We start from the raw sequence: 12,449 nt of genomic DNA on the forward strand, positions 1-12,449 counted from the left end.
GAAACCTACTGTGTCCCAGGCACTGCTGGAACACTTCTTTCTTTTGTTTTCTTTACTTTTTTTAATTCCTTGGTCAACTTTTCCTGCCATCAGTGTTGGGAATGCTTTATCTTTACTAAACAAAATTTACTTTTCAGAGTATTAGACATGTATGGTGTGGAATTCAGTTTTTGTTGTACTGTGTGTATCCAGAAAGCCCAGATAATTAATAACCTCTCACTGTTCCTGGCCTGTTATCTCATTTGATGATCTAGAAGAGCTCTGAATGCTTTCCTTTCCAAATATGCCAAACGAAGAGGGCTGATTGCATCTATCCCTTCACTGAATGACAGGAAGCTTTGAAAACAGCCCCCGACTTATAGTCCTATAGTTTCTGTCACCATCGCCATGGGTTAGGAGTCTATTTACCGCCAGCCATCTTGGCATCAAACTAGCCTAACTGAGCACAATCTATTGTATCAGGATGTACGAACACAAGGCTAGAGAGAGATTGTGTTGAAAGGTGGTTGGATGTGTGGAGGAAAGAGATGAGTCTGTAGTCTTAAATACCTACATAGACTTAGAATGAAAGTCAATGAGGTAGAAAAGGCTTGACCTGCCATCAAAGCCGGGTTGATGTTTCCCCTACCTTGCGTTCCTTCACACTGTATACATGCTCTTATTGGAACTCTGGGTAATCTAACTATTATTGATTCAATCTTTCTGTAGGAAGAAGAACTGAAGCAGGGAGTAAGTTATGTTCCCTACTGCAGGTCTTAACTAACAGTGGAGGGGCCTGCCGTCCTGCCGTTTTTCTCATTGCTTTTGCCTCTAATGTATGTTCATGCTTCAGTTTGGAAAGAGAAAAAAAAAATCATACTAATTTGCTTCCTTTTCAATGTAGTGCTTGAATTGAGATATATAAAATAGAGCATTTTTTATAACTATTACTACTGTGGGCATCAAATGAAGAGCTGTTACCTTTTAGAAGAGGTATTACAAATTGTAATTTGTTAGAAACTTTTTAGATTAGGGTCTAAGTTTCAAACCAGTCTCACACCTTTCTGGGTTGTTGATCAGATCCTTCTCTTAATAGAAAGAGACCCACCACAGTCACCAACATTACACTCAGTAAAACCCACAGCACCTAGAAACTAACCTCGTCATCCTCTCACACTGTGAATATTCAGTTCAGTTTCCATGTTACTGAAAAGTTGCAGAACCTCTTTTTAGAAAAACCAGCCAGCCACATCTTTTTTCATTGCTTAATTATTGCGCCCTGTTCCCCACTGCTCACCAAAATGTGCTCAGTCTTATGAGAGAAAGACTGTACTCAGTAGCTGTGCACTTCCCATAGTTTAATTCTTCCCCAAGAAGAATCCCTCCCATTGGTTGACAGTGATCTCAAAAGAATAGATAACTTTCAGGCTTTCTCTTATCACCGAGAACCTTTCTGCTCTGGGAGTTCACAAGGTTCTTACGTGCATCTCTAGAAATAGAAGCATTGTGACCCTCTAGCTATAGCCTAAACTAAGCCTGTGTCTGACCCTGTGGTCAGGTTCAGAAGCCAGCAGAGGGAGCAGCATACTTAAAAGATAATAATAAAAAAAAAAATAGAAGCAAAATAAAAGCAGCTTTAATTTCAAGTGCATGTATCAAGCTGTGTATAACAATATATCCCACTCGCTAGTATTATCAAGAAGTTTCACATTATTTCCATGGATCAATTAGAACCACAGCCTGTCCAATTTCAACGTGCTTTTTAATTCTTCTGTATTCTCTTTCCTGTTACTCATTGTGTGTGTTTGTGTGTAACAAAGAATGTTTGCAAAATGCTGGACACATTTTTACCCTTCATTCCCACAGTCTGTAAAAAAAGGAAAGTGTAAAACTAATCTGTAATGTCAGACAATAAAGACAATGTATTACATTATTTTGTATTTTGTGAAAAAAATTACTTTACTAAAGTCAAATTTTAATGAGAGACAGTGCCCCTGGGTGAAGGACACACATCTCGAGCCTGTATCGTTGCCCATAAATGCATACTTGGGGGTTGCTGTCGTACTCCTGCCACACTAAGGTCATGACAGAGAAAAATGCCTGGCTGTGTTGCTTCTCTTTGCAAATGGCCTCTTTTCTTTCCTGTCTCTAACTTAGCATGTGCACAGAAATATGAAATAAGGCTCAAATAGAACTTTCCTCCTTCTAGTGGAGAGAGAGAGCAATCATTCTGTAGTCAGTCAGCCTTGCTTGAACCAGTTCCCTCAGGGACCCCTTCTCTACCATTTCCCAGGCAATGCATTCTTGAAAGGCTCGGTGGATCAGGAGGTCCAGAAACCAATGGATGCCTAGAGCCAGCGAGCTCATAAACAGATGGATGCATAGGAAGCTTATAAACTGATGGATGCATAGAGCTAGGAAGTTCATAAACAGATGGATGCATAGAGCCAAACCATGGCAGTGCCCATAAGAGCATTACTGCCTCCTTTCCTTCCAGCTCCTCCCCACTGAGCCCTCGATAGCCACTGCATCTTTGAAAGTTGGCCAGCATGGTACTGCTCCATGCGTACTTAAGGGCCGTTATTGGTGACTCCCAGATATCAGCAATGCATTGTCTGGGTGGGGAGAGGTTTACCTGTCTTATTTATTTATTTGCTTTTGTACCCAAGCCTCTTTTCATAAAGGACTCAAGGCAGCTTACAACAAAAAGACATAAACAATGACTTCATAAAATAGAAATAGAAAAATCAAAAATAAAGAAAAGAAACTGCAAAGATGCTAATCATAAGGGACAAGGATGTTACTCTGAGCTTTCTGGCAATGAGTCAAAAAAAGGAAAATGTAATTGGTGGTTTTATCAAAACAGAAATACTTGTTCTCAGAGGACCAAAATTTCTCTTGGCATAAAATATAAAAAGAAAGTCTTCACTTGGAGCTTTATAGGAGTACTGAATAATGAAATGGACAAATGCAGTAGTAGATGTCATGTGGCTGATTCTTAAACTGACCTTCAGTCAAAACTGAAGACAAACCCCGTTATGTCCCAATCCTGTAGAGGCAGAGCCACAAGGAAATAAACAAACGCCGTCCAAATTTATAGACTTCTCGTGGTATAACATGATCTAAGGAGAGAATTTAGAGGTTTTAGTCTGGCATCTGCTTCTAAATTCCGTTTTTATTTATGAGCCTTTCCCCTTTGGGGACATTCTCTTTGTAAAATCAGATTTAAGACATGGCACACAACAAATTGTGCTTGATTTAATAACCTCTACTTGCTTTATCATAAGTCTGTGTGGTTCAATGTATTTTATTACTGGTATATATAATTCCTACTTATACTGTTTCTTGTTAGAGGTAATGCATGAATTTATCCCCCTGGAGGAGAGAACATGAATTTTTTTTAAAAAAAAAAATAGTGCCTGTAATATAATATGATGATTATGGTATCATAAGCAATAAATTTTTTTTTACAAAACTCGAATCGAAATTATCCTACCCTCTTTCTTCTTTGTCTATTTTTAAAATTTATTGAAGGAACCATAAAAAGAACACTCGTAAAAACTTTGATAATGAAGGTGGCTGGGGTATAATTGCAATGATGGTATGTTTCAGGGTTTCTGGTATACTTCCAGTTCCAAATATGTCTCAATCTAAAACCAAGTATCCTGACTTTGAGTTCAGAAAGTACGGTCTCAATAATAATTTTCTTAGAAAGATGACTGGAGTTAGACCTGAATTATAGTGGCCCCAGCTCTTCGCTCACAGCTGTAAGATCTTGAGTGTCAATTAACTTCCTGGTAATTTATTTCAAACATACCGATAATACATCACTCACAGAGTTGTTGTATGGATTTTAAAAGATAATGGATGTGAAAGCACTTTGTAAATTATTATATGCACCTCAAGTATGAGTATGAAGGTATGTATATATGTATACACATACACACAAGAAAATTTAAACTTTGGTAATTTGACCCATATTTTACATGCACACACACACGCACACACATTCACTTCTCTTCCTTCTGCTTAACTAACAGAGTCAGGTCAGGGGAAGAAAGTCAAATATCATTCCAGTTGCATCTCCTGCCCCTATTCTCTTCTCTATTTACAGCTGGATGACCCAATTAACTCAGGAAGTCATATTCATTCAGGTTCCTACTTCTTCCAAACGCGCTGTAGAATATGAACAGGCCCGAAATGACACATTTTACCAGCTTACGTTCACCTCCGTTTATATCCCCTGCTCATCGTCTCTGGCGGATGTTCTGTGGAGTAGTGGAGCAATCAAAATGAGGGGGAGATGATTCACACCATAAAGAACTGCAATATTGGGACTAACAGCGAGTGTTCAAAAACATACCCTCCCAGACTCTGTCACATCCTTTTTTAAAAGTAAAGGTTGGTTAATTAATTCTAGAAAAATAAAAATTATTTCTCTGCTTAAAAACCTTGGAAGATGACCACCTAGTTCAGGATAAAGGCCAGCCCCCTTTATGACACCGGAAGCCCCCCAAACTGGCTCTTCCCCTTCCAGGCTTCAGGCCCCTCCACTCCCCACAGGGAGCCTGGTGCTTCATCCACACTGCGCCGCCCCCACCACCACCTTTTCTGCAATACCACCCCCCCCCCAACTTCCCATGCCTTACACGTGGTGCTCCAAGGCTTGGAATGCTCTTTTCTCCTCCCCCTGCTTCCTCTTTTCTGCCTCGAAATCTCTGCTATTAAGACTCAAGTCGAATGGTGCCTCCGGCCTGAGCAGTCAGAATTAGTCGCCTCATGCACATCCCTACAACACTTAGGCCACCACAATCCCTGTGATGATAGTCAGTGAATGTATACTGAAAACAGGATGAAAAGATGATTGAATGTAGCTCACTAAACGTTGCTTTGCTGCATCTTCCCAGGCTGCCAGGTAAAATCAGGCCTGTCTAGGCTGCATTCTCAGCCAAACCTGAGAGGCAGACCCTTTGGTTCCAGGGGAGGGAGTGCGTAAGGCCACCCACGCATGTCTCTTGGTCATCTGCTCTGCCGTTTCGCCAGGGTGTGCCGGTTCAGCAAATAGACATTTGGTCCTTTTCCTTGAAGCATTTCTCCTGTCTGGTGCTGAGTGGAAACCAAAATGCTTCCTGGAAAAAATCAGAAAATTTATGGATCTTGTCAGACTTTTTAAAAATTGATACAACAGCAGCTTGAGTGGACTCAGTGAATGGAGTGGAGAAATGAATTTTTCATTTATTCTCTAGGAAGAGAGCTATTTTAAATTTGCCAAGGATGATATATGCTTTCCTTCTTCCATAAATCAACTCTCTTCTCAGGAATTTTAGATCTATATATTGATCTGCATGGACCATTGTCCCTTAAGTCTTTGCTCCGTTAATCGAGTAATTTCCAGGAAAGGGTGTTCACAGAGAGTATTCACTCTAGCCCTTCTAAAGTTGTTCGCAGTCATGCTTTGTGACCAGGCCAGAGACCACCATTCTACAGGGCCCACTACCTGTGAAAATGAAACTCAGTGATCTCTCCACTGATGTGACCCAATGCCAAGGGCGACTGCCTTTTCTTAGTGGCCCTACAAGGACAAAACAGAACAGAGATGGAGTTCCCAGCAGTAGGTCCTAGGAAGGTACTATGCATCAAACTGGACAGTGTCCTGACAAAGAGAGATGGGGCCACGATTGCCCAGGGAACCAAGGTTCTACCCCCAAATGTCTGGGTAAAGACTGGACATGACTTGAGAGTTGTGAATTGCAGGAAAGATGCAACTGGATCTTTTCTTCAGTACAGAATCTTCCACCCAAATTCTTCACATAATCCGACTGCTTGAAATGGCACCAATTAGAGATTCATTTAGGAGATGGTAGCTATTAGTCAGTCACACGTTGGTGTAACTTAGATTCAATCAATTGTTTTTCCCTTAACTCCTAACTACAGTCGATTATTTTTCTCTTGACAAAACTACTAATAGGAGTTTTGAAGAAAATAAAGAGGCAGAAAGGAGTAGGAAAAGTTGGCTTCGGATACCAGGCATTAAGCTGGGAGAGGTAGGGCTGGGAATGCCTCAGACAAACACAGTTAGCAGGAGAGCTCAGAGCGTGAGGAGGAGAGAGCATTGCCAGGAGGTAAGAGACGCACAGAAAGGAGGGTTAGGAGGGCCAGGTTTAGTGTCCAGAGGGCAGGGGGCCAGCCTCACAAGCACCACATACTGGAGAGCATGAACAGGTGCAAGCAGGGCTGATGTGCAAGACAGCCCCAGGCAGCCATTAGAATATTGAAATGCAATATTTCAATGCACAGCCCCATATCTGAAGTTGCTGGGTCCAGACATGTTCCAGAATTCAGAATATTTCAAGTTCTAGAAATGCAGTACAATGCAGGTACCGTACGTTGCTTCCCATCAGTTATGAAATACCATGAGTTGCTTTTGGGATGTGAGATTTGCAGATGAGAGATTGTGGGCCTGTGTTTCTGTCCTGATTGAGAAGCAGCCCAAAAGCTCTTCTGCCCTTCTGGGCACTCACAGTGCTCCCCTCAACCCAGCAACTAAAAGGTGTTGCCTGGCCCAGCAGGAAGCCCAGGCTGCTGCTCCAACACTGCTCACTTCTGGATCCATGCCCGGCATCTTCTCAGCTTTCAGGTTGCTAGATCTTTCTATGCTTAGTGGAGCACAGATGGAAGCGTGTGATGGTTGGTCCCAGTGCCCAGCATCCTGAGACGCAGCTGTGGTGCCGTGGGAAAGCCCTGGGCTTGTAGACTAAAGGCTGGGGATCCATTCTATCTGTGCCATTCACGAGCTCAGAGACCTTGGGTAACCCAGTTATCCCATCTGAGCCTAGTTTGCTAATCCGAAAAATGGGAATAATAATAATAATACCTCATATGTTTGTTAGGAGGACTAAGTGAAGTAGTTGGGATGAAAGTGCCTTATAGACTGCAAATTTCTCTTCACATGTAATCTACTATCATTCCTAGCACTGATTATTAGGAGGATGAAATAAAAATGTATGTAAAAGTGATGTCTACACTGTAAATTACATACAAAAGTGGAGTTGCATTATTATTGTGAGCCTCCCACCACGGAGGAAGATCTGGCTTCCCAGGATTAAGAGGGTAACTCACGCTGTGTGGCCAAGAGCCTTCTTCCTTCAACTCCTCTGTCCCGTTTCCCATCTCCAGTCCCTCCTCCCTGCCGCAAGTGGTTCCTTGGTAAAGGGGACAGATAAGAAAGGACAAGGAGCCCTACTGTGGGCTCTGCCTTGAAAAGGATGCATAGGAGGGCTTGCAAGGGGAAGGCAGCCCTCAGAGCACCTGACCAACATCTGTCTCCTTTGAGGGACCTTCCACCAACCATAGCCCATCCATGTCCCCACAGCCCAGGGCAGTCAAAGCACCTGGGCTCAGACACCAGCCCAGTCCCTCCATCTCCATCTCCTGAGCAATTCTTTTCACCTCTCTGAGCACTGAGATCGAGTAATGATACCTGCTTCAATGGGTCGTGGAGAGAAATCAGTGAGGATGTACGTGAAAACCCTTCCTACATGGCAAAGCATGACTCCAACGTGAAGTCATTTATTTTGGCATGGGAAGCAGGGGGATGCCATGGTAGCTCAAAAGCAGAGGTTTCCTGGTAATGAAACTGAGATGCCAAAGTCTGCTGGGGAGAACCCGACCCCTCCTTGAGCGGGCTGGGGCGAGCAGGCTGCAAACCATCGCAAGCAGGCAAAGGTCTCTTCCCTGGGCCCGGACAGACCAATACAAGGTACCGTGGAGAGTGAACGAGTGGAAGCCTCAGCCCTTTGGGCATCACGGGAGTTATTTTCTGTGCTCTGTTCTGTTTTGCTTCATTTTTAATTCTGGACTTTTCTCAATTTGTAGATTTGACTTTTATGTGTGATGCCGAGCCCTGGAAAGCTAACAGCATGACATTTTACAGGATTGATGTTGTGTGTTTTAACGGCAAGCAGCTGAACCCACAGAAAAGATCTAAATTGAATATCCCAGAGCCTGACTCTTGTGGTGCATGTCTCGGGGTTTGAATGGGGTGATGGCGAATCTCTGGGCCTTGCTGTGGAATAGTCCTCACTCTCCCTGGCCAGACCCAACATGGAATGGAATTTATGTGAACGCCTAATCTGTTGTGTATGCACTTGAGGGTCTCGCTGCATTTTCTTACTTGTGTGTGACTGACTTCCTTTGTAAACTAATTATTATAACAGAAAAGACATTTCCAAGAGATCTCATTGCAGAGACAAAACCGCGAAATTCCAGGTGTGACAGTCTCAGAACACTTTCATGCTGAGGACCGTGGTGCAGAGATACGGGGTTTTCCGTTGTTTTCTGCTTTTTTCTTTACTCCTTTTTAAATGCCACTATTCTTACTGTCCTGCTAGACTACTGCTTTTTCATAGGTGAAGAGAAGGATATTTCCTCCAGGAAACAAGCCAGAAATTAGAAACCAAGATTTCTTTTTTCCCTTCCCCATTTGAAACCCCGAATCACAGAGCAATTTGGCGAAGTCAACTTTTACTGTAAAATAGGGACGAAACAATTCACGCTTCATCTGAGTCTTAATTTGAGACTTAATGTGCATATTATTGCATGACATGATTTGAACTGTGAATTATCCTCTAGAGACGATGCCAGGACAGATAGGTTGAAAATTTAGGAAGCGCATAAACCAGATCCATCCTAAAGAGCCTCCTAGCTTATATTTAAAACTTTCTCCTTAATGTCCTTTTATTCTTAATGTCCATAGAACTTCCTTCAAGGAGAAAACAGACGCCCCTTGTTGTTGTCCCTGCTTCATAGTAGCTGCATTACGTGGGCACACATCTCCAATATTATAGAACAATGCTGTACTAATGTTTTTAGCTTTCAATATGTAACCAAAACTTCAGATGATATACAATAAGATTTTAAATTATCTGCAGCTGCAGCTCAGGTTTAGAATCTCCATCTCAATGACCTAGGATTTCCTCCTGCTTTGGAATTTCATTGTTACTGTTTTTAACCTTTGACTGAGGCCTTGGGGATGGCATTTGGCGTTTTCTTGGGAAAACAAATTAATGACTTGCATTGTCTCTCCAGACCCAGGGGGCAGGTTCTCCTCGCTCCTCCCCCAGCCACACCATCAGCAGGCCCATCCCCATGCCCGTGCGGTCTGCGTCGGCCTGTTCCACCCCGACGCACATGCCACAGGACTCCCTCACTGGGGTAGGGGGAGACGTACAGGAGGCGTTTGCACAAAGTAAGTGCCTTTGCTTTCTGTTGTGTTCTGCTTTTACATGACAAATAAGTCCCCACGGTCTATGAGCAGTTTAGAGTTGTCAGAGCCACACCATGGACATTCTAGTGTCCCAGCCTGGCCTGCAAGCTGTTTTAGAAACTCCCAAGGCTAATCTGTTCCTCACTCACCATCTTTCCTTTGGCTTCTAGCGCCCTACCTCATTTTTTCTCTTTGCTCATTAGGACGAGAAATTCTTTCCCTAATATCCCAGGAAACTTTATAAATGCAATCCATTTTAAAATTCTGAAAGATCTTATTTCCTGCTTTCTTCTGTTTACATTAAAACAAATTCAACACTGAGATTAAACCATCCCACCTCTTTAGCCCCGAGGTGATCAAGAAGGATATTTAGTCATTTTACAGATGCCCTACAGAGTTGAATCATTGCCTCTGTAATATGGGGCTATGAGGTTAGGCCTCTGTAGTTAATAGAGGAGTGCAAAGAGTGATGTGAGATGACAAACGGCATTCTTCCACCAGCTGCCTCTTCCATTGACACACTGCCAGGGCTTGTCCCAAGGCAAGTGATTTTATTCATTTGGAAATATGTTAACGCTTTTTAAAACTTTTTCTTGCCATGACTTTTTAAATTTATAGAAAGTTAGGGGAAAAAAATCCTCCTGTGGACCCTTACTCTGCCGATCTTGTTCCTAGAAGTAAACACTATTAACAGATTGGCCCTTCCCAACTTTTTGCTTCTATATAAATATGTATGTTTAAGTGTGTGTTTATAGACACATACGCTTCTGTTTTCGCACAAATAAGATCATGCAGTGTGTTTTGGTCTGCAATTTGCATTTTCTTTAAATTAGCAATTTATCCTGAACATACTTCCAGGTCCTCACATGTCTAAGGAAAAGAGAGACATATCTGACTGGTAGTTTTAAGCCGAAAGGAAACACAAACAAAGTCAAAAGGCAAAAAATAGACTTAAGGAAACCATTTTCAGCATATATGGCAATCAAGTGTCATAATTTCAGTTATACATAAAGCCCAGAGGATCAGCAAGAAAAAGACATCCTCCAAACAGAAATAGATGAAGGATATGAACACACAGAAGGAAAAATAGAAATTGCCAATAAAGCTATGAAAAGATGTTTAACCTCACAACTACTCGTAGAAATGCAAATTTTAATAAATGTCACCTTTTGCCTAGAAGAATCAAAAAAAAAAGTTTTTCACATCAGTAATATCCAGGGATGGCGATAGTGTAAGGAAATAGACACTCTCACCCATCATGTAGGGGGATAAAATGTTAGCACAGTTTAAAAAGAGAGAGAATGTCAGGCTGTTCTGAAGAAACAGGAAGATCCATAACAGGGCTTTTTCTTCTAAGTGCTGAATATAATTCAAGTTATACAAATAACTTTCCTTTTTTAATTTTTAGGAGGAAAAATGTCCTTTCCCTAAATCACATTTTAAAGAAATTCACAGTATTTTAAATCAACTTGAGCTTTCTATTATAATTAATGCTTTTATCTAACTACTTTGATTTTTTTAATTTACTTGTATTTATTATTTGACTTATTTAGTATTACTTTCTGAGAAATAACAGGATGAAATGTGGCCTAGAGGCAGCCCCTAGCTCATAAAAGGCTCTTGCTACATAAGTTGGTCTATAAGTCAAGTATTTGGAATCTTGAACCCTTTTTTTCCAAAGATATGGTAATTAGTGCTCTGTTCCATTTCTACCTTGCCCTACTCCCAGACCAGCCCACAAATACCCATTTAACCCTTAATATGCCCAAAACATTATAATAATCTTTCTCTACCATAGACAAACATGGTCTAAGTTCAAATTCAGGGTACCAGACACACATCTGCCCAGATCTTGGGAGCAGGAACAAGAATCCTTGCCCCATTTCCACACTCTGGAGGCATTCAGTGCACAGGGTTCCTATTCCCAAGAGGTCGCTGTAATGGCAGGGGGCGCTCTGGGAGCCCTGATGAGAAACAGAAGCCGTGTGATGGAGATCAGTGCGCTCAGCTGTCAGGTAATGGCTGACATGATAGCTTCAGCTAGGAAAGCACAGCTTTCCTGGCAAAACCAGACTTTTTATCTGGGTGGCTTATTTTTAAGAAGAGTGACCACACATACTGGTTTACCTGGAACCATCCCAGCTTGTGCGGGGTCAGCCAGTCTTATTAATTCCGCCTCCTTTCACTTGCAAAATTGTCCCAATTTGGACAATAAATTATATGCACACCCATCTGCTGCCATGTCTTCTTAGATCAGAAGCCGCTGCCCCAAGCACAATGTATTTTTTCAGGAAATGAACCAAAGCACTTCTGAAAAGGAGAAGCCTTAGAAGTCTTGCTTTAGGATACCAATGGAAGTGATAAACAAACGGTATGGAAATTTGGAAAAAAGGAAAAGCTTCGATTTTTTTAATTATCATTTCTTCTTCACTTAAGGTTCAAGAAGAAATTTAAGGAATGATTTACTAGTGGCAGCAGATTCCATCACTAACACCATGTCCTCTCTCGTGAAAGAGCTGAATTCCGGTGAGTTCCTGGTCCCCTCATTTGTCTGCTCATTGCAGAGGGACCGTCAGTGCTAGGGGGTCTCTGTTAGAGATCTGCTCATCACCTGATACTAAAAGATTTTTTAAAGATCTGTCGATATTTTGTTGGTATATTCATATTTTTTAGTAATATTTATATTTTGCTGATGAGAAGACTATTAATAGATGCTCAATACAGAAACTTTGAAAAATGCAGAAAAGAATAAAGAAAAATATTAAAACTGACTTATATTCTAGATCCAAAAGATAGCCACTGTTAGCATGTACCATGATCCAAAGTGACATGATGCTGAAGTTGTAATGTAAGGTGAGGTGTTTTATTTACTAATTTAGACTCTCTTAATTTGGAATGCACGGCTATTTGAATGAGGCTAAACTGAAGTTTACCTTCACAATATCTCTAAGGAAAGATCTTCCCAGAAAATAAATAGCATGAAATTGTGAGAGAATCTTTATCCTAAGAATACTACGTAGAGTTTTAAAACCTTAAATCAATGAATAGGCAAATAAATATCTTACCAGTTACTAATACATCTCACCTGTTCCTTATAGCCCATCTACCAAGATATTTGTCAGCAGGACAGTGTCATACCATTGAGATTCCAACAACTATAAGAAATAAAACCTCAATATTAAAAAAAAAAATCCGGATTTAAATT

The 12,449-nt window shown here is 41.4% G+C and overlaps 1 protein-coding gene and 1 long non-coding RNA gene across 49 annotated transcripts in view; one reads left to right on the top strand and one right to left on the bottom strand.

Annotated features, from left to right (window-relative positions):
• Nucleotides 1–12,449, top strand: part of DTNA (dystrobrevin alpha) — a 359,410-nt gene that overhangs the window by 334,876 nt on the left and 12,085 nt on the right. For 34 of the 48 annotated variants that reach the window (XM_070629857.1, XM_070629868.1, XM_070629872.1 and 31 more), the window contains 2 exons: nucleotides 9,067–9,226; nucleotides 11,681–11,770. In XM_070629857.1, the coding sequence (XP_070485958.1) occupies nucleotides 9,067–9,226; nucleotides 11,681–11,770 (250 nt within the window). Of the gene's footprint in view, nucleotides 1–708; nucleotides 1,913–9,066; nucleotides 9,227–11,680; nucleotides 11,771–12,449 lie in introns of those variants that run through there. The other 14 variants (XM_070629851.1, XM_070629881.1, XM_070629883.1 and 11 more) reach the window with 2 other exon arrangements.
• LOC139084848 (uncharacterized) lies at nucleotides 1,397–12,408 on the bottom strand. The gene is made up of 2 exons (XR_011542659.1): nucleotides 12,330–12,408; nucleotides 1,397–5,108 (listed from the first exon to the last, which is right to left on the bottom strand). It is a non-coding gene; the product is annotated as an uncharacterized lncRNA (long non-coding RNA).

Source organism: Equus przewalskii, chromosome 7, assembly GCF_037783145.1.
Source record: "Equus przewalskii isolate Varuska chromosome 7, EquPr2, whole genome shotgun sequence".
Classification (NCBI taxonomy): domain Eukaryota; kingdom Metazoa; phylum Chordata; class Mammalia; order Perissodactyla; family Equidae; genus Equus; species Equus przewalskii.